Source organism: Phytophthora sojae (genome assembly GCF_000149755.1).
Source record: "Phytophthora sojae unplaced genomic scaffold PHYSOscaffold_2, whole genome shotgun sequence".
In the NCBI taxonomy this organism is placed as follows: Eukaryota; Oomycota; class Peronosporomycetes; order Peronosporales; family Peronosporaceae; genus Phytophthora; species Phytophthora sojae.
The window spans coordinates 215,612-241,323 of record NW_009258116.1 but is presented as its reverse complement, the minus strand read 5'-3'; the positions used below and the strand labels follow the sequence as shown (position 1 = coordinate 241,323).

At 53.5% G+C, this 25,712-nt stretch overlaps 16 protein-coding genes across 16 annotated transcripts; 11 read left to right on the top strand and 5 right to left on the bottom strand.

Annotated features, from left to right (window-relative positions):
• Positions 1-349: 349 nt before the first annotated feature.
• On the top strand, positions 350-1,059 carry PHYSODRAFT_295502 (hypothetical protein; the record flags this gene model as incomplete). The annotated part of the gene is made up of 2 exons (XM_009519854.1): positions 350-403; positions 445-1,059. The coding sequence occupies 2 exons, from the start codon at positions 350-352 to the stop codon at positions 1,057-1,059; spliced, it is 669 nt and encodes a 222-aa protein (XP_009518149.1).
• Positions 1,060-1,718: 659 nt separating this feature from the next.
• On the top strand, positions 1,719-2,298 carry PHYSODRAFT_284662 (hypothetical protein; the record flags this gene model as incomplete). Its single annotated transcript, XM_009519853.1, is given in 2 exon segments — positions 1,719-2,217; positions 2,233-2,298. A coding segment is annotated over 1 exon segment (180 nt), but the record flags the coding sequence as incomplete, so codon positions are not given.
• A 1,836-nt stretch (positions 2,299-4,134) lies between these two features.
• PHYSODRAFT_284660 (hypothetical protein) lies at positions 4,135-4,341 on the top strand (the record flags this gene model as incomplete). The annotated part of the gene is made up of 1 exon (XM_009519852.1): positions 4,135-4,341. One exon carries the CDS (start codon positions 4,135-4,137, stop codon positions 4,339-4,341), a length of 207 nt encoding a protein of 68 aa, XP_009518147.1.
• An 89-nt stretch (positions 4,342-4,430) lies between these two features.
• On the top strand, positions 4,431-4,811 carry PHYSODRAFT_479570 (hypothetical protein; the record flags this gene model as incomplete). Its single annotated transcript, XM_009519851.1, has 1 exon — positions 4,431-4,811. A coding segment is annotated over one exon (381 nt), but the record flags the coding sequence as incomplete, so codon positions are not given.
• A 565-nt stretch (positions 4,812-5,376) lies between these two features.
• Positions 5,377-6,077, top strand: PHYSODRAFT_253770 (hypothetical protein; the record flags this gene model as incomplete). The annotated part of the gene is made up of 3 exons (XM_009519850.1): positions 5,377-5,517; positions 5,576-5,824; positions 5,886-6,077. The coding sequence occupies 3 exons, from the start codon at positions 5,377-5,379 to the stop codon at positions 6,075-6,077; spliced, it is 582 nt and encodes a 193-aa protein (XP_009518145.1).
• A 316-nt stretch (positions 6,078-6,393) lies between these two features.
• On the top strand, positions 6,394-6,672 carry PHYSODRAFT_484112 (hypothetical protein; the record flags this gene model as incomplete). The annotated part of the gene is made up of 1 exon (XM_009519849.1): positions 6,394-6,672. A coding segment is annotated over one exon (279 nt), but the record flags the coding sequence as incomplete, so codon positions are not given.
• A 234-nt stretch (positions 6,673-6,906) lies between these two features.
• PHYSODRAFT_482107 (hypothetical protein) lies at positions 6,907-7,902 on the top strand (the record flags this gene model as incomplete). The annotated part of the gene is made up of 2 exons (XM_009519848.1): positions 6,907-7,539; positions 7,675-7,902. 2 exons carry the CDS (start codon positions 6,907-6,909, stop codon positions 7,900-7,902), a joined length of 861 nt encoding a protein of 286 aa, XP_009518143.1.
• A 462-nt stretch (positions 7,903-8,364) lies between these two features.
• PHYSODRAFT_324157 (hypothetical protein) lies at positions 8,365-9,281 on the top strand (the record flags this gene model as incomplete). The annotated part of the gene is made up of 3 exons (XM_009519847.1): positions 8,365-8,575; positions 8,983-9,050; positions 9,114-9,281. 3 exons carry the CDS (start codon positions 8,365-8,367, stop codon positions 9,279-9,281), a joined length of 447 nt encoding a protein of 148 aa, XP_009518142.1.
• Positions 9,282-9,914: 633 nt separating this feature from the next.
• PHYSODRAFT_391520 (hypothetical protein) lies at positions 9,915-10,790 on the bottom strand (the record flags this gene model as incomplete). The annotated part of the gene is made up of 1 exon (XM_009519846.1): positions 9,915-10,790. A coding segment is annotated over one exon (876 nt), but the record flags the coding sequence as incomplete, so codon positions are not given.
• A 533-nt stretch (positions 10,791-11,323) lies between these two features.
• On the top strand, positions 11,324-11,827 carry PHYSODRAFT_324155 (hypothetical protein; the record flags this gene model as incomplete). The annotated part of the gene is made up of 1 exon (XM_009519845.1): positions 11,324-11,827. The coding sequence occupies one exon, from the start codon at positions 11,324-11,326 to the stop codon at positions 11,825-11,827; it is 504 nt and encodes a 167-aa protein (XP_009518140.1).
• A 468-nt stretch (positions 11,828-12,295) lies between these two features.
• On the top strand, positions 12,296-13,826 carry PHYSODRAFT_310571 (hypothetical protein; the record flags this gene model as incomplete). The annotated part of the gene is made up of 2 exons (XM_009519844.1): positions 12,296-13,535; positions 13,561-13,826. The coding sequence occupies 2 exons, from the start codon at positions 12,296-12,298 to the stop codon at positions 13,824-13,826; spliced, it is 1,506 nt and encodes a 501-aa protein (XP_009518139.1).
• Positions 13,827-14,167: 341 nt separating this feature from the next.
• Positions 14,168-16,082, bottom strand: PHYSODRAFT_554498 (hypothetical protein; the record flags this gene model as incomplete). The annotated part of the gene is made up of 7 exons (XM_009519843.1): positions 14,168-14,314; positions 14,389-14,454; positions 14,527-14,862; positions 14,944-15,337; positions 15,409-15,641; positions 15,711-15,949; positions 16,031-16,082. 7 exons carry the CDS (start codon positions 16,080-16,082, stop codon positions 14,168-14,170), a joined length of 1,467 nt encoding a protein of 488 aa, XP_009518138.1.
• Positions 16,083-16,405: 323 nt separating this feature from the next.
• PHYSODRAFT_487796 (hypothetical protein) lies at positions 16,406-19,258 on the top strand (the record flags this gene model as incomplete). The annotated part of the gene is made up of 2 exons (XM_009519842.1): positions 16,406-18,835; positions 18,911-19,258. 2 exons carry the CDS (start codon positions 16,406-16,408, stop codon positions 19,256-19,258), a joined length of 2,778 nt encoding a protein of 925 aa, XP_009518137.1.
• Positions 19,259-21,348: 2,090 nt separating this feature from the next.
• On the bottom strand, positions 21,349-21,945 carry PHYSODRAFT_485391 (hypothetical protein; the record flags this gene model as incomplete). Its single annotated transcript, XM_009519841.1, has 1 exon — positions 21,349-21,945. One exon carries the CDS (start codon positions 21,943-21,945, stop codon positions 21,349-21,351), a length of 597 nt encoding a protein of 198 aa, XP_009518136.1.
• Positions 21,946-22,366: 421 nt separating this feature from the next.
• Positions 22,367-23,323, bottom strand: PHYSODRAFT_253833 (hypothetical protein; the record flags this gene model as incomplete). The annotated part of the gene is made up of 1 exon (XM_009519840.1): positions 22,367-23,323. One exon carries the CDS (start codon positions 23,321-23,323, stop codon positions 22,367-22,369), a length of 957 nt encoding a protein of 318 aa, XP_009518135.1.
• Positions 23,324-23,826: 503 nt separating this feature from the next.
• On the bottom strand, positions 23,827-24,824 carry PHYSODRAFT_324149 (hypothetical protein; the record flags this gene model as incomplete). Its single annotated transcript, XM_009519839.1, has 2 exons — positions 23,827-24,591; positions 24,624-24,824. The coding sequence occupies 2 exons, from the start codon at positions 24,822-24,824 to the stop codon at positions 23,827-23,829; spliced, it is 966 nt and encodes a 321-aa protein (XP_009518134.1).
• Positions 24,825-25,712: the final 888 nt, after the last annotated feature.

Genomic DNA, 25,712 nt, shown 5'->3' with positions numbered 1-25,712 from the left:
CATGGAAAGATTCGACGCTGGACCGTGAAGGCGATGGACGGCGCCGCAGAGAGAGGCCGACTTGATATTGTGGAGTGGCTTCACAAGACGCGCACTGAAGGCTGCACAATGGCGGCAATGGATGGAGCTGTGGTGAATGGACATTTCGACGTGGTGATGTGGCTCGAAGCCAACTTTGGCTTTGGGCGTTGCTCGAATGACGCAGTAGATGCGGCCATCGCAAATGGCCATTTCAAGGTGGTGGAGTGGCTGCTTTGCCGCAATTGGACGCGAGGTGACTGGGAACAAGCGTTGATCGAAGCAGGAGCAGCGGGAGATTTGTCCATGTTGCGGTTGATGTTAAACTGCGATGCTTCTGAAAGGCTTCCTTTCGGGTTGGGTCTGGGGGCTGCTGCTGGGGCAGGTCAGACAGAAGTGGTTGATCTACTTATTGATCGATGCCAGCGTAGCGATATTATTTTAGCTGCGAACAACGCTGCAGCAAATGACCACGTTGGAGTTGTGAAGCAACTGCTGCTACACGCAGAACCTCCGCGGCTTGCCAATGCCAGCGCTGTCGTTCAAACCAATCGTCATCCTGGTAACGTTTGTATCACTACTGCCATTCAACGCGTGGCGGGAAGAGGAGACATTGAAAGCTTGCGGCTGCTTCTGCGGGAACCCTGTAGTCTGGATTACCTAGGTCGTGGACTTCGGGCTGCAGCAGCAAGTGGTCATATTCGTGTGGTAAAGTTGTTGCTACTGTCGGCTGAGTTGTGGCAAGTCGGTGTCAGAAATGCATTGGAGCGCGCTGTGGAGAACGATCACGTTTCTATTGTGAAAGTCCTGGTCGGGTTCTGTACAGCCTCTGAGATCAAAGCTGCTGCCGCGAGGGTTCCTGTTGGGGGTCGAGTTAAAATCTCACGTTTGTTGCGAGAGAAGGAATTTGAGAAAAGAAAAGAAGAAGCTCGAGTTCGTAACGAGGTGGAGACCCTGGAGACGATTGATTGCATTTGCAATTTGTGCGACTGTGTGATGCCCTTACTGGCGTCGATTTGCGGGCTCCTCCAGGAGCCATGAGCTTACACGACGGAAACGACTTTGGACATCAGATAGATCTCGATACTTTATGTTCTCTCTCATTCAGCTGTATTTTTGGCTCGGTCAGTGCGGGGTTTGTCTCTTCAACTGATCGTGCTACCAAATCGAGACGAGAGATGCACTAGATAATCTATTCGCTGATCGGAGAAGGATACGACGTCGAAGTAGTTTTTTGTGCAAGTATGTACTACCTGCAACATTTCCAGTCGAATTTAAGTACGGTACATTGATGTCTCTTAATTTCTTAGGCTAATGACAAGCTAACTGCAACGCCATACTATTACATTCAACATCACTGTATGCACGTCGAGTGGTTAAAGCTCAGAATTAGCATTGTACATTAATTTAGAAGCTAGGGCTTCGCGGCGACTGAGATAGTAATGAAAAATCATGTATAATAAGTGTACGTCAGTGTTCTAGGAGGCACAGTCGCAATGAAAATCGACTAAATCACTACATTACAGAGGGCGATGTTCATGCCATACTCGAAAACGGTACAGTTAAAGACTGATGAAGGACAATAACTAGTTTTCCTTTTTTTCAATCATTGTATTGTATTGTGAACGTTAGTGCGCCTTAACGCTCAGGGAATAAGTGATCTACACTCTCCAAACGTGGTCCACACACACTACCCCTAGTAGTGGGCGGCCACTAGTTGAGCTCCGTCTTCACCGTCACGGTCAGCATACGTCGGCACTGAATGGCTCCCCCTTCGCGGAGACGCGCTAAGCCTTGGTGGCGGCGTGTCCGCTGCTTCCGTCCCCCGCATCGGTCTTGTAGTCTTGGTTCAGCTAGGTACTCGGGTCACTACTCCTTTCCCCGGCGACTGCTATCGTGACCGACCAACCACACTGTCTTAGCCAGCACGCCCTTGTTCTTCAGTCTTGTGTTGTTCCTGCGTCTTATGCTGATCCCCTTGAGCACCTTCCCTTGACGATTGACTTCCGCAGCGTTCCCCCCTCGCGGTCGCTCGCGCCTCGCCGCCGAATCAGCTTCCTGGGCGGTGCCGTAGTCACCAGCCCACGGGAAGTCGGTGGCTGAGCACTGAGCGCTCTTGGTGCGTCCGCTCCCGCCGCCGCGAGTCAGACCCGCGTCGAGATCTCAGCCCAGAGACACTTGCCTCACATCCTTGTCCGTAAAAGACTGAGGGCACCGCGGCGGAGCCGCACTAGCGCCCCCGAGAATGACGCCGCTGCGCCGCTCCCCGGGAGGGCGTCATTTTTCAATCATGGTTTATCCAATAGATAATGTTTACACGCAGATCTGGCATGATAAGGTGCAGTGAACAGTTTACGAACAACACTTCAATGCTCCGAATCCAGGGTAGACGATGCATTTCCAGGTTATTTCGGCAAAGTTGTAAAGATCACACCTGGTAAGAATGTTCACACATTCCTGTTGGTTAGGAACCATGTGGAAAACCTTCTTGCGGAATGATTCGAGTACTACCATATATGCTAAGCAGAAGTGAAATTTGGTTCTAAGTCGAACATTTAAGAAACAAAGTCGGAATTTGAAGCACAGGTTACGTTCGTGTGACGAGGCGCGAGTGCCTTTTGTGTCGGTAGAGCAAAAGCAAGTCTCGAGAATGTGACTCGGTAGGCAGACGACCACGAGCTAGAGAGCCAGGATCGTCCACGCAGTGAGCTGCTTGAGAAATATCAGCACACCGCTGGTCAGGCGCACGCTTGTGTATCCCCTTGTGGCTGGTTCTTTTGATCGGCGATTAGTATCAACCCCGCGACTCAAGAATCCACACCAGTCAACGCCAACAAACATTTCAATCCAAATATACAGAGTTAAACACAATATACAATCACACAGATACCTCTTGTCCTCTCTTCTTTCTCTAGGCCCAGGACTAAGGCCAAATCTCCAAGTCTTCGGGTCCAAACCCAAGACACTTGGACAGTCTTGTGGACGCGCACCACTCCTCTAAGAGGAGAACAGCAATTCAATCAAATATCGACTTATATGGCCTAATACCGATACAAATCACTCTTAGGAGCCTCACTATACGCTTACTCCCTCAATATATAACACACCAAGCCAACACGGCGTATGTGCAGAATATGGAATAGATAAGTTCACGCCCAGCCTTTCGCAATGGATCCCTTACCTAAAGAACTTTGAATTTTTGGTGGAGAACGCTCTCAGGGCTTCGGCCCAACACGACTTCGGCACTTGAGGGGGAAACGAACTCTGTTTTGGTTAAAGGCTACATGCAAAGACGATCTTTCCAGCGCCGCCTGGTCGCTGGGTTGACTACTGGATCTTTCTCCAGAGTGTTGGACCTGATTTTTATCGAAGCTTGAAGAGTCGCTGTCGGGGGTAAACCTCAGATCTTGAGATGATACGAGATCATCGCGAGAGCCTTGGGATTCCCGTGATGATTGAGTCTGGGTCTGGGGGGAACCTTGGTTGAAGGCCTTCTCGAGTTTTGTGGGAAGCAAGTCCGGGATAACAGGCTCCATTGAGTGGCAATCTTGAGAATATCTTGGGCAATCCAGAAAGCACCCCGAATACCGGTCAATAACTCGTGCCGAACTCCACCTTATTCCAGGATTCAGGGAAGGATCACACGCATTCCCATGTGCTTCTGGGAACGGGATCAACTTAACCGCAGCAATGCCCTTTTCAGGGGTGCCAGGTACCCCGAAAACATGCTCTTGTTTTGTAGACCAGGCCTCGAGACTCCACGGATTCTGCAGACTTTGAGATTGTACCAACATTTTGGCACACCCGTCCGAACCAATCAGCGACCGTAAAAAATATTCTGGACCAAAGATGACCGGGAAAGTTTCCACTCGCGGGATTTGGGAAAGGTGCCGCGCCACATTCGACCCATCTTAATACTGTAGTAAAAAAAAATGTGAGACACTATGTTTTCCCAACAGTGTGAGCGCATACCCGAAAGGAGCGTGTACGCGTTCCGGGTCCTCCCAGCCATACGATGCCTTGTGGTCACGTAAAGGCTCCCCGTCACTCTGAATTCACTTCACATTTTGCTATCAAGCTCCGAAGTAACCAAGGGCTGGAGACTGCGCAAGAACCATGCAGCTCGGCTACTTGATTCTTATTGTTGCCGCCCTCGTTACGAGCTGTAAGGTCGCCACGGCCTTCAGCGACGTGTCTCCCGCCAGGGCACCTTTGTCGAACCACGAACTCAACTTCGTGAAAGTGGACGGCAATGACGGTCGATCTTTGAGAAGCGGCAAGACTGACGATTATGAAGATGGCGAAGCAAGAGTGAACGGCTGATACGAAAATATGGCGACTTACTTAGCAAACCTGACCAAGGGAAAGTAAAAAAAAACTGGCTGTGGACTAGACCCGAACATTCCCCTCCGACCGCGGATAAACTGACGAGGTCGAAGTCGTTCCCAGCCGAAAAGGCTGCAGCAGAGAATTTGACCCGATCCAAATCCCTAGTGAGCGCGAAGAGCTACACCTTGGACGACGTTGAGCGGGTAATGACGAGGCACACGAAGGAATATGAGATCATGGACAAGATGAAGAAGACTCCGGATGACCTCGCGAAATTCTATAACCTCGATACCGAACTACTGGCGAAAGCGGATGACGTTCAACTACGAGCCGCGGCGAAGGGGGACTATGACAAGCTTGGGCAACAGGAGTTCTGGTGCGGGTACATGAAGTACTATAAGGAGAAATACCCTGGCTGGTACAGCAGCCTTGTGAAAGAGAAGTTGGTCTATCTGCAGCTCTGATGCTAAGATCAGGTAGCAGACGCCAATGAGCCATCGGTAACATACTGGGAGGTGTGAAGTATTGAGCAACGACACGTGGGGTTTGTCGTGTTGGCTGTTCTACTTGTCTCCGATTGAAGTAGGCGTGTTTTGCGTTGTAGCTTACTTGAGTTTTGTATTGCATACTGTAGCCCATATCTAACGGACTCTGTGCTTGGGCGCAGAGATCCCGCAATCCCAATTTCGCTGAGTGGGCGAGAACTGGCATGTGAAAAAAGTATAGTTTGCCTGGATTCATTATTTTTATGTTTTATTTTATTTATTTATTTTACTGTTACTTTGAGTAATCCCCTGGGGATAGGTGAAATTCCTTATCAGATCCGGTGTTTGGACGAGGGGTCAGCTTGAAGCTGCTGTTCCAAGTCACTCCACAAAGCTTCTTGTGGCCAGTACGCTACTACCAGGCTGTCACCAGCTCAGGATGCATCGCCAGTTCCTACGTTCCAGTCTCCGCTCTCTCCTCGCCGGACGCTCGTCGCTTCATAACTCAATCGGCGCCGTCTCGACAAGATCTTTCTCAGCTACCATGGCCTCGAAACTGCGCTTCGACGGAACGTACACGGCCTTGGTGACGCCGTTCACGCCCGACGGCTCTGCTGTGGACTATGCGAGTCTGGAGAAGATGGTCGAGTGGCAGATCGAGCAGGGCATCGACGGACTTGTACCAGTGAGTAGCACACAATATCCAAACAATAGTCCCAATTGCTAACGATTGCTGTATGTAGATGGGGTCTACAGGTGAGAACACTCTCGTGTCGGACGAAGAGCGGCTGAAGGTGATCGAGACTGTCATCAAGTTAGCCAATGGACGGGTCCCCGTGATCGCAGGCACGGGTGCGTTGTCCACTGAGGCGGCCGTGAAGCTGGCACAAGAGGCCAAACAGCTAGGAGCCGACGCCTGTCTGGTCATTGCTCCTCCTTACGTCTGCACCTCGCAGCGTGGGCTCTACGAGCATTTCCGTCGTGTTGCGGGTGTTGGTCTGCCAGTCATGCATGATCTACGACAATCCTGGTCGTGCTGGAGTGCCGCTGGAGCCCAAGACCATCGCAGAGCTGGCGAAGGTGCCGGGCATCGCGGCGTTGAAGGACGCCACGGACTCGGTGGCGCATACTGTGGACGTCATGGCGCTGTGCGACCTGCCTGTTGTCTGTGGAGCCGATAACCTGGCGCTGCCTATGATGGCGTGTGGAGCGGTAGGTGTCATGACAGAGGTCGGGAAAAAATAGTGCAATACAATAAATAATCAGTTTTTTCAATATTAATTTTTATTATTGGGCTACAGTGGTCCCCGTACAATATAAAATTGGCCCAATTATTGACAATAAATTCCATAAAAGTGCCTTGGCTGGACTCCTATAGTTTTTGTACAAAGATTCCTGTTGATGGCGTCATCTCCAGCCTCCGATGACATCAAAAACGGCGTTAACCACACCACATTTCGCCCAAGGCAAATGACTGGCTTGGAGACGTGCTCCAACCAACTCCGCAGCCTGCAAATACGGCTCCACTGGCAGTTCATATCTCCATTTCCACAGGATAGCAATGGTCGCCTACAAGCAACTCGCCGCCTTCTTCTACACCTCGCGTGGCCAAGGCCTCTTCAGCTGCAACTTATGTAACAGCATGCGGAAACAGTTGGCTGGGTCAGGTTACTCCAATCTGGTGGCACACCTGGCATCGAAGCACGCTGGCTACGAGGCAACGTACGCATCGCTCCAGGCCAGCTCGGACCGACCTCTTCAAGCGTTCGGCTTCATCGCAGAGGACGCCAGCCATCTCTTCCAATGGGTCCGTTGGATCATCGAACGCAACATGCCCGTCCACGAAGTCGAAGATGCACTAACTCGGGCCATCAGCAACCTCCGACCTGTGACCGCCAAGGCCGTCAAGAAGTGCATGGAGGGGATCGCAATTGAAGTCGGCGAGAAGTTGGGGAAAGAGATGGGAACGCTCTTCGCCCTGATGTTTGACGGCTGGACCCACGCTGGCATTCACTATGTTGCTCTCTACGCCGTCTACGAGACAGCTGGTAAGCTGCGCATACCGCTACTTGGTATGTCTCCCCTTGAAGATGGCGATCAGACGGCAGACGCCCACATCAAGCTGTTCAAGAACATTCTGGATGTGTACGACAAGACCAGCGACATGGTGGGGTTTCTGGTGGGGGACAACTGCGCAACTACCCAGTCCATTGCAACCAAGATGGGTATCCCCCTCGTCGGCTGCGCCAGTCATCGTTTCAACCTGGCTGTGAACAAGTTCATGGAGCCGTATGGCGACTTACTGGACGAAGTCAACAACCTTATGGTGGAACTTCGTCATGAAAACAACCGTGCCGATCTGAAGAAGTACACCGATCTCGTCCCTATCAAGCGGAACGTCACGCGTTGGTCCTCGACGTTTACAATGGTAGAGAGGTACATTCGTATTCGCGCAGAGATCAAGAAGGTCGACGCCGTGGAGGAAATGGTCCCAACCGGCGGGAAGCACCGGAAGTTGGTCGCGCTGTTTGAGCACCTCAAGAAGTTCGAGAGCGTCTGTAAGCGGCTTCAGCGCGAGGACACCGATATGGGAGAGGTACGCCTGACGTTCGACTCCCTCATCGCGGAGTACCCTGTCATGTCAGAGCATCTGAAGTCGACCGCCAAGATCGTCCATACGCCTGCATTCGAATCGGGTGTTGTCAAGGTCATCTCTGGCACGGCTCTATCGTCCGCGGCGACAGCAGCTTTGAAGCGGTTCGAGCAGGCACAACCCACAGGAAAGAAGCGCAAGGAGCGGGAAGAAGACTACGCGACGATGTTGCTCCAAGGCAAGGGAAAGAAGAGGAAACAAGCGCCAAGTACCACACGTTACATGCCGCTCGTGAAAATGGTTCCTCCGACGTCAAACACGGTCGAGCGGCTTTTCTCTCAGTGCAAGCTGGTATTGACACCGCAGCGTCGATCTATGCTTCCGGCCAACTTCGAGCAGCTGGCGTTTCTCCGGGTCAACCGCGGCATGTGGGACGTTTCCACAGTAGCCCGAGTTAGCAAGCAGCAGGGTAGCTAAACTAGCAGAGGCATTGATAGTGGGGAACGTTCTAGCTACATAACTCAATAAGACCATCCCTCACATTGAAGTTTACACTCCTCATATTTTTAGAATTTTTTTAAATTATGCCACGTCACTAATACTGTATTTTCAATCCAAGTCAAATCTTAGTTATGTAACCAAGTATGTCCGCTTTTCAACGCAGGTATTCCCAGCCTCGACAGAGGCATATTGATGAAGAAGATGCATTTCATATCGAGCGAATGCCTATCTTGACCTGTATCCCCCTCTAAAAAGATATGGTCGGCCCGAAATAAATAATTATAGATCAATCCTTGTTTATCTTCAACATGCCTTTGATGAGTGTAAAAATATACTGCTTGAAATACTCCTACAATAGCTAGCCAATTAGCACGCACTTCAACACACGTCTACCTTAGATTCTTGGCTTAGCTAGCTATGCACTTGGGAAAAACAAAGATGCCGAAGAAGGGCAAGAGGCTCAAGCAAATTGCCGCTCTCGCGGCAGCTAAGCGGGCACGCGACCGGCAGGCACGCCACCAAGCTGTTCCAGCCCCTCTTGAAGTTCTCCGACAAGAAGCGCTGTCGACGCCATGGTGCTGTCCACGTCCAGCCGTGGACGAGAGTGATACGTCTTCGTTAGAAGACAACTCATCCGACTTCGGCGAAGGTCCCAATCTCTACACAGTAGACGCGATCTACGCGAAAAAAACTAATCCAGCAGGTGCCGCTTATTATTTTGTTGGCTGGGTGGGCTATGCGGAGCTAACATGGCAGCCCGCAGTTGACCTGCCTCAAGATCTCATCAGTGAGTTTGAACGTGCTGAGCTTGGTGTAAGCTGGCCGGTCGATTACCGAGCGGTGATTCCAATTGGGGTTCCTACCGGCACCAATGGCTGGGGTAGACTTGCTAGGCGCACCATATAAATTGCAATATAAATTGCGGGAATTTTTGTTATTGTTTGCTAAGAAATTGCAGTTTTTATTAGTGCTTCGTGTCAGGTGCAATCCAATATGATACTGTATTGGCGGGCCTCTGTGTCATGAGCGTCCTCTCGAATGCTGCACCGGCCAGAGTGCTCGCGATTACCAAGGCGATTGAAAAGGGAGACTTCGCAGCAGCCAGGAAGGCTCACGAGACCAATGTGAGTTGTGTCCTCTTCCGGGTTTGATAGCTCTAACTTCACTAATGTTATGCTTTCGGGTAGGTTCTCCTAGTGAACTCGTTGTTCGTGGAGCCAAACCCGGTGCCGATCAAGAAGGCGATGGAATTGCTGGGACGTTGCTCGTCTACTGTGCGATCGCCTTTGACCGAGTGCTCTGCTGAGACGGTAGAGCTGCTCACTCAACAGCTCAAGGCCAACAACCTGCTGTGACGTGAGGAATATTTGAAAGGTTGGTTTGCTCGAAGCAGGGAGATTCTCTAGCCGCACACTCGTGCGATAAGCTGGCAAAGAAAAAAAAAGAAAAAGAAATGTACTTTTGTCTGTTTGGCCACTCCATCTTTTACATTTTGCTACGTTGCTGTAGAGCTTCGTCCACCAGCAAGCCTTCAATCATCTCGGCGCTGGCAGCAATGTTTGCGACGGTAGCGCTCAACACAAACTCAGCCAGCGCTCCAGTTCTAGCATCCTTCTTCAGACTTTGCAGCGACAGATCTGGCTTAATAATGTGGCAGGTTTTCACGAGGGTGTACGGTTCATCCTCGTTTACCTCGTGGGGCTTAATGACCACGTACCCTTTCTCGCGGAAACGGACAGCTTCTTGTGCGAAAACTCGAGCGGCTCAATGTGCGACTGCCAGACGACGACAACGCGATCCTCCTCCACATGCCGACGCAGAATCTGCTGCACGTAGAACTTGGCGCTCGTCTTGGTCTTGGTGTCGCTCATCTCCATGCCGAAGTGCTCGACGATGGTGTCGTCCGTGCTCTCCAGGCGGTAGCAGCTGCCTCGGTTCGGATTGAAGTGGTTCCAGCGGCGCCACCACGTTTCGCCCGTCGCGAACATGCTGAAGGGGAGGATCTTACTGTCGAAGATCTCGAGGAACATACCGTCGGTGCTGTCACGCATCTGCGCCTTGCGTGAGGTGACGTCCGGGAGCTCGAGGCCGCTGGACTCGAACACACGCTCCACTTCACGGTACGAAGCTTCCACGCCATCTGCCAGCTCCTCGAAGACTGCAGCGTCCACCACCTCACTCCCCGTCCTCGACACTTGAATGCGTGTGGTACGTTTGCTGCCTGAAGTCTCGGTAGGGTGCAGTGTGGCGCGTTTGTTCAGCAGCTTCTCCAATCTCTTAGCGACCTGGGTCTGCCCCTCCAGCAGCATTTTCAGGTGCGCGTTCTCTCGCTCCGACCTCAACCTGCACTCCAGTTGGCGGACGCAGGTTTGCTCCCACACGAACGGCTGCCGGTTAGCACTGTCCGTGATCCGTCTCGTCGAGGCGCTTGAGCCCTCTCTGGTCTTGGCGACCTTGATGGTCTGCAGTTGATGCAGCTTCACCTCCAACTCCTCCGCCTCGCCACGCAGGTAGGTCAGCTCTCGCATGAGGTCTTCACGCGCCTTGGTCGGGTTGTAGTTGCGGCGCTTTTTGCGGGTTGCAGACTCGTCTGAAGTCGGCGTTAATGGGGTGACAGTGGAGGCTGGGGACTGGAGAGGCCTGAGTGCTTCGGCTGGAAGTCGAGGTGAAGACGCGTCCGAGGACACGTCGGTGGTGAAGTCGTCCAGCAATTGAGACGTCTCCCAGTCGTCACTGTCGGACGACTGCAGTGGGTCATTGAATTGCTGTGAGAGGTTCGGGCTTGAATCCCCCATTGTTTCGTCGATGAAGGCGAGTGTGGCCTGCAGAGATTCGGGGGACTCGGGCTCCAGCGCAAACTCCATCGTGACTTGACCGTCTTTGGTGCAGAACGCAGAGTGACAGATCCAAGAGACGTTAGCCCAGCCCCTTCTTAAGCCGATTTACGACTATATATCGTTTTCTTTTCCATATCAAATCTAGAAACTTTGTTTACACCTTTTATATGTAGCAGTATATAAATTAATAGCATCCATTTAGAGGAATATGTAATTTGACAAGACTTTACTGTTTTTAAGGTTTCGTGCGCGGAAAACGCAGCTGACTTCGCCATTCATCCGAAGAGAACATACTTCGGTGGAACAGAAGGTTCATCTGCCAGTTTGTAGCGCTCCCGCAAGCATGGGACGTAATAACGCCGCCAGCCATCCGAACGAGGATAGGGTACTTACTCATCAGCTTTTTGTTTCGATGAGCTTTTTGGATCCATTTTGAAGTCCAGGAAGTCAAAACCAAGAAGCACAAAACCAGTGTCGCTTCAAGATCACACGCAATACTTGTCACTTTCAAATCTGCAATCGACTCCACACTTGCACTTCAATTCTCAACACGACCCTCAATGACTCTGCTGGTGACCTGCGTGAAGACCCCCGAGGACTGGGAGAAGGCCAGAGCCATCCGACTGCAGGTGTTCATCCATGAGCAGCACTTCGAGGAGGAGGGCGAGTTCGACGACGACGACGTGCATCCGTCGGCGCTGCACTTCATTGGCACGGACGTGGAGCAGAACAAGGTGGTGGCTGTGGCGCGCGTGGTGGTCGACGACGCCAAGCGCAAGGCGAAGCTCAGCCGTGTAGCGGTGCTTTCCGAGTGTCGTGGCAAGCGCTACGGCGTGGCGCTCATGGATGCAGTGGAGGACTACATCTGCGACCGCGTGGACCTGTTCATCCTGGCGGCTCTGATCAAGAAGAAGGGCTTCTACGAGAAGTGCGGCTACAGCTGCATCGACGACGAGATCTTTGTGGACGAGGGAGCCAAGCAGTGCTGGATGACCAAAGCCCGCTCACCCAGTGGTGGAAGCGAATTCGACGTAGAGACAGAGGAAGGGAGGGTAGTAGAGTGAACGCAACGAATATGCTCCAACGAAACAAATATCTTGAGTGTACAGTATGAGTTTGGTCCAGCGTACTGAAGCTCTTTAGATAGTCGTGGCTCTGGGCATCAACAGCCACTGACGCTGATCATGCGTTGGACATGGAGACCGTTGAGCCTTTTACCGCCTCTCCGGTGCCTACACCTGTGCGCAAAGGATCCATCCCTGGATCGACTAAGCACCCTGAAATTGTGTAGCCATCGCTTTCCACATACTGAAACTAAATGATGGCTGCAATCACTTCGGGACACTTCTCTGCGACTTGAGACCGTCGAGCGGTATCCCTTCGGTCATTCTTGATCTCGCCTCGCGTCGCTCGTCTTGCTTGAGCTTGGAGCGATGGCCGCGCACCAGCTGATGACGAAAGTGCCGCCCAATTCGGGTGCTTCGCCATGCTCAAGGAGACGACTGTGGCTGAGGGGCGGCTTGGTCGCTGCTATGGCGCTCGTGTCATTCCTCAACGTGTTTGAAACGCTCGCCTCGTTCCAGTTCGTATCCACGTCAAGTGTCGGCTCAAGCGACAGCGTGCGGATTAATGGCACCATCGAATTCGTTAAGGACGAGGAGTTGCAGATGTTCCCTGTTGGTATTCAACACTTCCAGCAAGCGATCCACCACCAGGTTCAAGTCGAGGACGAAGACACCGAGCAAGTCGAAGACGTCGTGGAGCTCATGGCTCCACCGATCCATTGGCCGCCTAAGAAAGGCTCGAAGGACGAGTGTCGCTATGCTAGAGACTACGGATTGATCGAGCGCTTGAGCAACTCATCCCAGTCTTTTTGTACTCATGAAAACGGGTCGTCGTACACATTCTCTCACGTGCCTGAAGCGGGCGTGAGTGCGACGAAGCTGGAAAACTTCGCGCTGGATCTTCGAGGCGCGGAGATAACGCAGGACATCGACAGCTTGGTGGATGATGGCGGTGGACATGATCCGAGGTTCAGGTACAAGAAAAGCTTTGCGTTCTGCAGATGCACCGAGCTTCAAGACCGAGAGCACGGAGCTCCGAATATCTGGAAGGACTACTTCGCTGGCGGACCGAGCGACAAGGATCCGAATTGCGAGGCATTCCAGGACACTGTTGGGGACAAGCTGACGTTGGAGCGGGCAGTGGTAATGGTGCGCAAGGACGACCACAACCCGTTCTTCCAGATCTCGGCGATGCTCAACGCGTGGGTCATGATGAAGACAATCGGCTGGGAACGGAACGCAACGCAGCTCGTGACGCTGGATCGAGCGTTGCCCACTCCAGTTGATGAACTGCGGTATGCTCTTCTCAGGCCTGAGCGGCCTGTCATCAGCGGCGAAGTGTTTCAGGATCAAGTCGTGCACTTCGAGTCGGCGTTGCTGCCTCCCTACGAGGTCACGGGCCCGCTCATGAGCCACCTGGACGACAACCAGCCGTGCCACGCCAACGCTATGATCGCAGATTTCCGGGATGCTGCACTCAACAGCATGGCAGTGACTCCACGCAATGCCAAAACTGACCCTCGACGCTGCCTGGTCACCATCATTTCGCGAAGACCTTACGGCGGGCGACGGATACAGCGCGTGTGGCAAAATGAGGACGAAGTTGTAGACCGCATGCGCGAAGAATACCGTGGTGCTTATCGCTTCGGCGAGTGCAAGTTCCAGTCTCTCGAGTTCACGAACATGACGATGCACGATCAGATGCGACGTCGTGATCGGAATGCACGGCGCAGGCATGGTTAACGTAATGTGGACTCGGCCCGAGACGTTGGTCATTGAAATCTTCCCGCGACGACGCTATCGCTGGGGATATCGGAATTTGTGTCAGTATCTTGGCTGCAACTGGCACGAGTTCCGGAGTGGACGAGACGTACGAGTCCACACGTCTGATCCGAACGATATGGACAAGTTCATCATATACAAGCAGTGGAGGAGCTTCTTCGACCCGCTTTTCCGCGACGTAGTTGATAGACTTGAGGAGAAGGTTGCTGGAAGCTAAGAACATTTGCGCTGGGAGTTCTATGTTGTGTAAAATAGACAAGATATCATTGGGCCATTGGCAATGGCGTTATGATCGGGTATCTACAGGAGACGTAAATGGTACCTACCACCATGAAGGTTAATTCTCGTCGGCATCAGATTTGAGGCGTTTGCTAACGGGCGATAATACCGAGGGACTGCTGTTGCCGTTTGCCTCATGCTCAGTGTCTGCTTCTGGCAGCACTGTAAGGTGAAGATGAAAGCAGTCGTGAGTTATCTTGCCAGGTAGAACGCAACAATTTAGAAATCGACATACCTGGTAGTTTTCTCACAGCTTTTCTCTTGGAGGCCTGAGCGTTGTCAGAAATCTGTTTGCCATAGATCTGCACAAGAACGTGAGACTACAGATCTGCATGAATACTGAATACAAATGTAGCGCACCTTTGAGGACGGCGACGGAGGCGGAAGAGTGGTGCTGAACTGGCGAATGTAGCTGCGGAAGGCGTGCTGTAAAAGTAAATAGAGGGAAATGTCAGTTCTCGGGGTTTGCAGGCTGAATCATAATAATAGCAGTTACGTACTTGGATTGCAGCATGGACTTTGGGTGACTTGTTTCGGCTGTACACGCGGATAATTCGCTCCTCGAACTGTTACCAATTATCACAAGAAATAATGTTAGCAAAAGATACGCCACGCACTTGGGTAAATGCCAAGCCTACCTTCTCCGGGAAAAGCAGGCTGACTTGATCTTTCGGAATGTGGAACTTGGAGTTGAGATCGCTGGACGCGTAGAAGGAGACGTTGTCCACCGGGTTGCGATCCTTGAAGTTGTAGTTCAGTCGACCATCCGAGACGATGATGTCTTCGGGATCCAAGGTCACACCGTCATAGGAAGTTTGTGTCGCCAGCTCCTCGCTGGTGAAACGCGGAATACGCGACATCAACTCAGGAGGCAGGAGGTATTCGTCAATGAATTCGTACAGCTCACGACGACGCATGCGCTTGAGAAGCGCCCGTGCATCAGCCAACGTGTCAGTCTTGGACGCCTCGATCGACTAAAGAGCAAGAAAGCCAAATCTCTGCTTAGAAACAGCATCACTTCCTGGGGCAACACATAGGTGGGCGAGGATACGTACGTGCACGATGTGATCGGTGAGGAACTGGAAGTCCTCTGGTGTTTGTGTGGAGGCACAGATGCCCAGCTCCTTGTCAGCTAGAAGCATCGCGTCGCAAATCATGAATTCAACGGCCTTGCCCTTGCGGTGGTTGTAAATCTGCTTGTGCATCTGATAGCGCTGCTGGAACATGTCGTAGATGTCTAGGTTGACGCTGGTGTGATAGCAGATCTCGTTGCCGATCACGCGGTTGAACATCGTCAGTCGAGAGAAGTCGAACACCTTGCGCAGTCCGAACAGGTTCAGCATATCACGAGCTAGGTAGTCGAACTTGTCGACGTCAATGCAGTTGCGGCCGTTGGCCACGATCTCGTACAAGTAGCCACGAGAGTCACCACGCGAGCCCATGTGCGTCCTAACAATACAAGTTCAGTCTAATCAGCATTCGAACCTTCACCTCGCATTAACACCCCAATGGCAACTCACTCTTTCGCCCCGACAATGAGCTGCTGGATGAAGCGCACATCGTCTCTCTCCAGGTCGATGTTGTTGTCGTCCACCATGTACTCAATCATCCTCAGCGACATATCCTCGTGGTGGTAGGTCGGTGCGTCTACACCGCCATATCCCCGCGCAGCAGCCACTCGCGGCATAAACTCGTTCTCGAACACGTGTGAGAACGGACCATGACCCAAATCGTGCAGAAGTCCCGCCGCACTCTGCCAAAACACACCATCTTTAGCCCTCCAGTCACCTCCAAACTCCTGTCAATTGCACTAGTCCCTTACCAGAAGCCGCGCGTCTCGCTGCGTCAGCTCAAGCTCCGGCTGCTGCTGTCGGAAGCGCTCGACGGTCTGGCCAGAGAGGAAGCTCACGCCCAGCGAGTGCTCGAAGCGGTTGTGCGAGGCCCCCGGGAAGACGTAGTAGAGCGTACCCAGCTGCTTCAGGTCGCGCAGCCGCTGGAATTGCGGCGTGTCCATGAGCGACACGCACAGGCCGTTCACTTTGATGTAGCCGTGCACTTGGTCTGCAGTCACAGCAATGTGTCATAATTGTTCAGTCGTCAATATCTCGGCATCCACACATGGTTATTCAGCTATCGACCCACCATTGAAGAGCTTGGCGCGCGGGTCGTCTGCCACAGGCCATACACTGCTCATTCTCCTCTCGCTTCGTCGCTAAAACCTCCGCTAAAGCCAGCCCCTTCCCGTCGTGTCAATCGTCGGGCGAATGGTCCACGATGCACTTCTATTGAGCTGCACGCGTCTACGTACAGCACACCACATTCACAAGTACCTCTTTATCGGTACATTTGCGTGCGATACACAACTTACCATCACTCTTGTCCGATCTTTCACGACGCCGCGACTGATAACATTCCGCCCAGTATACAAACCGCAAGTCAAATCCGAGTCGCAACATGGCGGGGGGCGACGTCGCGCACGTGCAGCTTCCGGGGGCGACGCTGGGCCTGTACGCGGGCATGGCCCCGCAGGAGCTTCAGCAGCTGGTGCGCGTAGCGCTGAAGCATCGCGAGGGCGAGTGCGCGGGCTTCCAAGTGGCGTCTGAGGGCCCAGAGGGCTCCAAAGGCCCTCGCTCGGGGCGGAAGAAGCGCGGTTCCGGCCATTCTCAGCGGCTTGTGCCGCTCTCGCTGGCCTGCAAGGCCCCCGAGCTGTTATCTGGGCGTGTGTCCGCTCTGTTTGCGCCGTCCGCGGCCTCCCAGCGACCTCTGGAGCCCGAGAAGGACGCGGAGAAGGGCGACCTGAGGCTCAAGCGGCTTCTGGACGCGCTGCTGAGCGAGCTGCAGCTCTCCGCCTTCGAGGCGGCCGTGCTGAGGGACCTGTGCGAGCAGCAGAGCGCCCGCGTGCTGAAGGAGATGGACGGGAAGACGTCGGTGGAGCACAAGAAGGAGTTTTTACTGGGGCTGCTGCGTCCGGAGGGCTCTGTGAGCCCTAAAAAGGAGCAGCAGACGCCTAAGAAGAAGGAGAAGAAGGACCAGGGAGAGGACTCGCTCCATGCCGAGCTGGTGGCCAAGAGAGTGGCGGCTATCGGCCGTAGAGTCTTCAGTCCGCAGGTGCAGATGCAGGTGCTGGCGCTGGCGGAGGAGATCAGAGCGAGCTGGAGAACGACAGGGGGGAAGAGTGCAGCTGGCAGCAGGTTTGCGGATACGATGGAGCTGCTGGCCTTGGTAGAGAGGCTGCTGGACAAGCACGTGCTGCCCGAGGAGCACGGTGCGCACCTAATGGAGCTCGTGCTGGGCGAGAACCGCGTGCTGTGGAGCGCACTGCAGAGCTACAAGAACGATGGAGGAAGCTTGTCGGACTTGGAAACCACGGCTAAGCGGCTCGCGGCGCTGGGCTGCGATCCGCCCAAGCCGATCGCCAACAAGTCCAAGAAGGGGAAGAGTCCGAGGTGGCTGGGGAAACAGAGCTCGCTGGCGAAGAGAAGGGTGCGCGACGCCGCAAAGGCGACACCGTCGGCCGTGTCCGTGGTGCGCTCGCTGCACGCGCAGCACATGCTTACGAGTCTGGAGTTGGACATTGTGCAGGCGCTGGTGGGCCAGGAGGATTCGCAGGTGTTGCAGATCTTGAAAAACTTTGAGCAGAGCGACCATCGTGATGTGGGCGCGCTGCGAGACGCGCTGGTGAGCATTGTGGAGGAGATCACGATGGAACTCGGAGATGAAGAGAAGGCTGCTGCGGCGTTTGCCCGAGGCCTTGATGATGCTGTTCGAGAAGAGAACTCGTTCGTTGACAGCGACGACGATAGTGACACGTTGGGGTGGCAGCGTCATGTCGGCTTCTTGCTTGGTCAGTGGCAGGCCCAGCACCATCTCACGCCGGCTGACGCTAATACTCTACGAAGGATGGTGGCGCAGCGGCACAATTTGCTGGAGAGTGCATATGAGGTGTTTGCAGGCGATGGCGACGCTAGTGAGCTGCTGGACACGCTCCAGCGCGTGGCGAAGCTGCAGCGCCAGATCGAGCAGAGTCAGGCTGGTCAGAACGTTGCAAGTGGTGGGCCTGTCAGTGATCTCAGCCTCGAGGATGTCGTGCGGGAGATGCAGAGGCGTGGAGTGCTGCAAGCGGGGGATGCTGCAGGTCTGTTGGTCTTGTTCCATGGTGGTAATGAAGCTCTTCAGGCTGCGAACGAGGCTTTCCAGGCTGATGGCGATGTCCACGAGTTGGAAGAAACACTGCTGCTCGTGGTCAAACACGCTCGCTTTGGTGACGCAGAGGAAAACAAACCTGCTGATGAGAGTCAGGCTGTGTCACGGCTTCTAGCCGAGTTCGGACGAAGCGGTCGGCTCGAACTGTGGCAAATCCAGTTGCTGATGTCGTTGTGCAAGTCACACGACCCACGTTTGTTTGCTGCAGTGGATGTTTACAACGAGGACGAGGACGTGGACGAGCTGATTGAGACGCTTGAGATATTGGTCGAGTTGGCGGCCTGGGGGCGTCACCGCCGAGCAATGGTGCACGATTGGATCGCACCGCTGGCCCGCAGTGGAAAGCTTCCTCGTGGTGGAGCAGAACGACTCGTGCAGCTTGTAAAGGCTCGTGATGACCGCGTCGTGGCGGCACTCGTCGTGTTCTTGAGCGACAACAACAAGGAGGAGTTCGTGGACACGCTGGCACGTATTGCATGTCTAGAGGTCATGAAACTGAAGGACGTGCAGGAAGAGGTCAAGCAGGGTGAGTCAAAAGAGGGACACTTGGTGCTGGCCATGCTTAAGGAGTTGGAGGAGAAGGGCGTCATGTCTGAAGAGGAACGCGAGCAGATTGAGGAGCTGGTGTGCAGCGGTGAGCCACGAATGTTAGCGGCAATGGACGTGCTGGCAGCGACACATGACACCGACGATTTTGCTGATACCGCCCGACGCATCTTGTCCACACGGAAGGATGATACTACTGTGGAGAAAAGTGAAGGCGAGAGTACCGAAGCTGCAGCAGGAAGTCCAAAAGCCAATACGGCTGCAATTACGGAGGAGGAGGGTGAAGCGATTTCGGTTGAAGCCGCAAAGGATACCGAATCGGACCCCCAGTCTCCGGAAAACGGCACCGAAGAGAGTTCTGTTGTTGGTCGACTAAACGAAGAAGTTGGAGAGAAAGTCGACGAAGTGATACCTGAGGAAAGCTCGCCCGGTGACCAGAAGGAAGAGCCACCTCACCGAGCCGAAAAGGAGGAATTGGGAGAAGAGAACGGCGGAGAGGTGGTCGAGAAGAAGGAAACGGCAGATGAGGCTGTGAATGATGAGAATAACGTGGTGGAGCAGAAGGAAGAGCCGGATAAGTCGGAAATCGAGAAGGTTGGAGAGCTAGAAGAACAAAAGTAAAATGGAATCTAGTGCAAAATCTTTTCGGCATCTTACTTCGAAGTACTATTTTCAGTCATCAATGGATTGAATGGAGCTTAGCTAGTACATGTGGTACAGAGGTCGCAAACGCAAATTTTCGATCGACCATAACCAACTAAAGGTTTTTGAGCGGTGAAACGGATGACCATGACCAACCGTAATGATCGTTCGGTTAACCATTGGTGACCAAAATTTAGTTTTGGTTAACCATGAAAGTGATGCACTTTTACAGCTTTTTTTTAAATCTACAATAGGTACAGGATAGTGAAAATCGATAAGTTTGTCCTGCTGAATTGACCAGTAAAGCATCGCTCACGGAGGATTTGGAGGCTACTAAATCGGGGATGTCTCAATTATAATCGGAGTATAAGGTAAGGTGCCAGTTACGTGCCTACAACCAGTTCCGTGCCTACTTGTTTTAGCCAATTAGCATCTTCTCCTTGTTAAACTCTCGTAGTCTATTGGTAGATTTTTCCAGCGTCACATGCAATTTCCGGTGATGAGCCTCCTAGGATTTGAATACCATACAAAAATGCTATCAAAAAGAGGCAGGAAACTGGCAGCTCACTCCAAATCAACAAGCTTTTCAAAACAATAACAAGAAGTTCTGCAAAATTTACACGGACCAGCGTGAAGTACATAAATTCAGCCCAATCGCGCAGATTTAGCGGGTGCAATCCGATTTCAGAATGGACAATTCAATGAAAAGTTATGCCACAGCAAGTCCGCAAGTTCGAAGGACGGCACGAAACTGGCAGAAGACCTTAAATCGTTCATCGGTCTCGTAATTATGTGCAGCCTAGCAATTTCGATCAACATACATCACCTCGGCTCGAGACTCGGCAAGTGCAGCGGTAACACCGCGCTTAAACCCATCGCCTGCATATCTCAGTTACATGTATTATAGCGTGTAGATTTTTCTGCTTAGCTGTGCTTTTAGTGGTGTAGCCTTGACTCGTAAACCAAGAGCGACTGCAACGATTACTGTATGGCGGCTGATTTAGCCTACAAGGAGCGAATGCCGGTTGCACATCGGACATTTCGTCTGAATTGCAAGCAAATCAGCCGGCTCTGGCTTAATCGGCCGATTAGCAAATGTAGTCGTCCTAGGTATAATAATCCTGAGTATAAATCGAGGTACCCAATTAGGAGGTCGGATTTTACAAATCGGGGGTCGTCAGTCTTATTAAGCCACTCCAATAAGACATTATAATCGGTTTTCACAATAAGATTTCATTTAGAATTTCTGGACTGGACGCATTTCCTGCATCAGCAAGGTGCTTTCTGACATCGCACTCGAGGCTGGTATCGCTGAAACGGACCTCGCAACAAATCCCAAAGCTGGAAAACAGGGAGGTTCGCGCATTTTTGACTACATCGGCCATCCAGAACCAAGCGACTGAGGAGTTCGGTCAACCATAACCGGCCGTTTTCCGGAAGCCATTTGGTTTCGGTCAACCATGGTTGAGCATGGTTATGGTCAAAGTGCAACCATTTGATTATGGTTAACCATTTGCGACCTCTGATGTAGTATGCTGGTGTTCACTCAACGTATTAACGAACACAAGCACTCACAGAGTTGTTCACTAACAGCCGTCTCGTGTCTCTGGACCACGTATTTCTCTCCACAAACACACCGAGATGAACTCCCCACATTTTCTCTGCCCACGGAGCCTGCGACGGAATCACGAAGTCGTGCGGGACTTTCTTGTAACCAAAAGTGGTCTGGTAGATCTCCACTCGTTTCTTCCACGCTTGCTCAGTCAGCTCGAAGTCGAACCCCAACTCTTTCAGCCGGTCCGCGTCACGCCCGATATTCGCGAAATAATGTATCTCATCCGGTACGCTTGCATCCCAAGCGCCATGTTCCAAGCACTCTTGGGCCACGGCTCTCGCGCAGGTACTATGAACTTCTGCGACATCCGACAAGTCTCGAACTTAGCGACGTAGGTTTGTAGCGCGGGAATAACACGCTCATTCCAAGTGGAGGCGTCGCGATCCCATGCGAATCCAATTTCGTTCAGAATATCCTTGTCTCGAGCAGCGAACTCCGTATAGCACCTTCTCATTCACACCCCCTTAATGACCGAGCCAAGCGCGAATCCCCACGCATCTTCAGGCCACGGGGACGCGCGTGGCACCTTGAACGGCCTCTCCACGATGCAGTGGTGGTGGATCTGGCGGAAAACCTTGAGCGCCGGAATTATTTTTTTATTCCAGTCTCGATCAACGATCGGCATGTCCAAGCAAAACTTCATCTGCCTGAGCTCTTGCTCGGACGCCGCCACTTGTGGTGCAAACCCGTTTCCATTCCGGATGTGATCAACCGTTCGACCCAGCGAGCAATTCCAAGCCATCCGTGGCCACGCGTCGTCGCCATCCGGGACGAAGAAGACGGTGGGGACGTCAGTGTGGCCATGTACTTGGTGAAAGTGACGCAGAGCCGGCATAATGATTTCGTCCCGCTGGAATTGAGGGGCGTTGAAGGCGAAGTTGAGCTCCTTCAGCTGGGTGCTCATCTGAGGCGAAAGCTCGCGCTTCCTAGCTCGTTGGCGCAGATCATGGACACCTTCTCCCAGTCGGTATCCCCACGCCACAAGCGGCCAGCGAGTGTCACCTGACGGGACAACGAGTGAGCGAGGGACTAAGGTGCTGTCCCCGTTCATCTCCTTGTAAACTCGCAGCGCCGCCAGCATCTTCTCCTCCCATGCGATAGTTCTCGGGTGGCGCGAATGACTTGAAATCCTGGTCTCCTCTGCCTCCGTAGACCTCTCAGAGCCGAGTGATCGGGGCTTGAGAACTTGGGCGCGATGGGCTCAGGCGCCAGGCCCCGCGTGGTGCACGCAGTCGCGCCCTCCACAGCATCTTCGAGGGGCGAAGATTTTCGTTCGTCACACAATAGTCTATGGATTTTTGTGTTTATCCGTCAATAATCTTGGATTGTATCCACTCGTTGGATTTTTACATTTAAGAAATGGAACGTTGATGGAGGTAATAATGAGATGCGTTTAACTTCAGTTGCAACGTGTATTTCTTGCATCAAGCACATCAATTGGAGTGTGAGCGAGTTGCTCCACCACCGTTCGTTTACTCCGGCTTGGGGAAGATGCCGCGGTACTTGAGCATGGCGTCCCTCCAGTGCGTGGGCTTTCGGCCCGTGAGCTTCTCGACGGTGTCGGAGGTCTGGCTCATAGATCCATTCGCCACGGTCTCACCAGAGCACAGCAGGTCACCAATGCAGAGCTTCATGGGCAGCTGGGAGAAGTCACCGTAGACGTTGACAGGCAGGCCGCGCCCCAGCCAGTACTTCTTGAGCTCCTCGTCCGACATGTCGACGAACTCGGCCTTGTAGCCGGTCTCGTTGCACATGAAGTCGAAGATCTCCTCGTGGGAGACGGCTTCGGGGCCGGTCACGTCGTATACGTGATTGGGCTCGCCACGGCCCAGCAGAAGCGCAGCCTGGACACGGCCGCAGTCGTCGCGAGCCACGTAGGCGCCACGAGCTCCGTGCGTGTTGGTCAGCCAGCGGTTCTCCGTGAACTTCCAGGACGGCGCGAAGAAGTTGGGGATGTTGTCGGCGTACAGGTAGTTGCGCTGGATGCTGTACTGCAGACCCGAGGCGTAGATCTGCTGCTCCACGAAGTGGTGGTCACGCGGCAGGAACGGGATGTCCTCCTCGTTCTCAGCGGTGGAGCCGGCACCGACAAACGACGTGTAGCAGATGCGCTTTACGCCGCACGCCTTGGCCGTGTCAATGACGTTCTTGGCTTGGTTGCGGCGACGGCCTCCAATGAGCCACGTCGAGATGAACGACACGGCCTCGGCGCCTTCAAACACCGGCTTGAGGGTCTCCGGCTCGTCGTAGTTGGCAGCCACGACCTTCACCCCCTTGTCCTGCCAGCGCTTGAGCTTGTCGGTCGGGATGCTGTCCAGAGTGTAACTCGTGAACACGAGCTCGTCTTCAGGCTTGGCGATCTCCACCGCGAAGTCGGCGGCCACACCGCCGAGGTTGCCGTCGGCACCGGTCAGGATGTACTTGGGCATAGTTTGAGCGTGAGGAGGAGTGCTGCTGTGGGGCTTGGATGCAAATTGCAAGTGGTCACAGCGAATGACCGCCCCCAACCAGAGCTTGCATCCACCGGCAGCACCGCCTGACGACACCATTGTACCTTGCATTTCGCTGCGACAGCCATTTCTCGAGAGGGTCTCTGCTCGCTTGCCCAGCTCATCAATAGGTTAGCAAATCTTCCGGATACTAGCTCGGGTTCGCCAGACAGCAAAGACATGAAGGTACCATACTGCATTTTGGCAAGACCGTGCTGGCCCTGGGTGTACTGTTACAGTAACTGTAAGAAGGACGGACACGGGCGCTACAGCAGACTTGTTCATGCCGAAGCCGGGCTTCTAGCTCGGGGCTCGATGCTACAAAAAGCCAAATTTCACAAAAAGTTACGTTTCCAAAGTCTATCGACTACTGAAACCACTTCAACTTGCAGATAAAAATGAGAAAGAAGCGTGGCCTAACCATCGTGCACGCCGCCTTCTGCTCACTCCGGCTTGGGGAACAGGTCCTTATACTTGAGCAGCACCTGCTGGAAGTGCAGCGACTTGTGGCCCGTGAGCTTTTCCACCGTGTCGGACGTGTTAATCATTGCACCGTTGCCCAGCATCTCACCACAACAGATCGCGTCGCCAATGCAGAACTTCATAGGGAGCTGGGAGAAGTCGCCAGTCGCCATGTCCGTGGGCAGGCCGCGGTCGAGCCACCACTGGGTCAGCTCCTCGTCGGGCATGTCGACGTACTCGCACTTGCAGCCGGTCTGCTGGCACATCCACTCCATCAGGTCCTTCTGCTGCACGAGCTCGGGGCCCGTGACGTCGTACACCTTATTAGGCTCACCGCGTCCGAGCAGAATGGCGGCCAGTATACGCCCACAGTCTTCACGAGCCACGTAAGCTCTAGGGGTGTCGTGGCTGTTGGAAAGCCACTTGTCGCCGCAGAACTTCCAGGACGGTGCAAACAGCGTTGGGATGTTGTCCATGTACAGCCAGTTGCGTTGGATGTTGTAGTCGAGACCAGACTCTTTGACGATCTTCTCAATGAAGTGGTGGTCGCGCGGCAGGAACGGTATCTCCTCCTCCACGTTCGTCTCGATGCCGGCCCCAACAAAGGACGTGTAGCAGGCGCGCTTGACACCGACGGCTTTAGCAGCGTCGCACACGGTTTTGGCCTGGATACGGCGGTCCATGCCGAAGCGCCAGGTTGAGATGAGCGCCACAGCCTCCGCGCCGTCGAACACGCGCTTCATGCCCTCGACATGAAGCGCGTGTCGGCCTTCTTCACGATGGCGCCCTTGCTCTTCCAACGCTTGATGGACTCGGCCGGCAGCGTCTTGAGGTCGTAGCTCGTGATCACCACCTGCTCCTCGGGCTTGGCGATGTCGAGCATGAAGTCGGCGGCCACGCGGCCGAGGTTGCCGTCGGCACCCGTGAGCACGAACTTTTTGGTCTTGCCCTTGGCGAGCTGGGAGAACGCCCGCTGCATGCTGGGGCGCTGGAGCTGCGATATGGCACGCTGCATGTGGCTTGGTACGAATGTGTGGTAGAGATTGAAACGTGAAGTGAGCGGATGCCACCGCAACAAGAGAAACTTATCGGATACCGTGCAGTATTAGATCCTTGCTGGTTCGACTAGAAAGATGCCACGTACGAATGGAGCACGCAGCAGAGAGAAAAGTGCAACAATGCAGCACTCATCGGTCGAGTGCAGCCAAGTTTTTTGTGGCACTCCTAGTGCGTCGGTCAATACAGGTCTGCTTGGTGCAGGTTATCGAGCTGACCGAGGTGACGAGCCTTCACGGCGGACCAAAGAAAAGGACCTGGCGCGTAGTCAGAGGTCCCGTGGCGCGTAAGCTCACGGATGCATTGAAGCACGATGGATAAAAGCACGATTCGACTGTGGTTCGGCTTCTTGTTGAGTCTCCTTGGCAAGAATTCCTAGCAGTCTTCATAATGGGGGGGGCGTGTCCACCTGAGTCTATTATGACCCCAGCGTCTGAAATGCTTCGCTGGCGTGGGTGCCGAAGGAGCGACGCGATCTGCTCGGGCGAGATGGTGCGTAACAGTGGGAATACAGTACAGCCTCTCCAGCGAGCAAGTACATGTACGCTTGTCTTTGTTAACTGATAAGAGCTTTTGGTGCTTCGTCTCGAGATCACTTGCTTCAAGTGGCACTTCGGAGGCGGATCCCTTATCGATGGGCCACGCTTCTGTAGATGCGCCTACAACTAATAAAACGCTGTGTCGCCCGACCAGTCCGAGTTGCAGCTTCCACTTCACACTTCATTCGAGGGCATGCGCTTCACGCTAGCACCAATTGTCTTGGTTGTCTCCGTCAACTGGACTAGACACGCACCACTTTACCTACATCGTG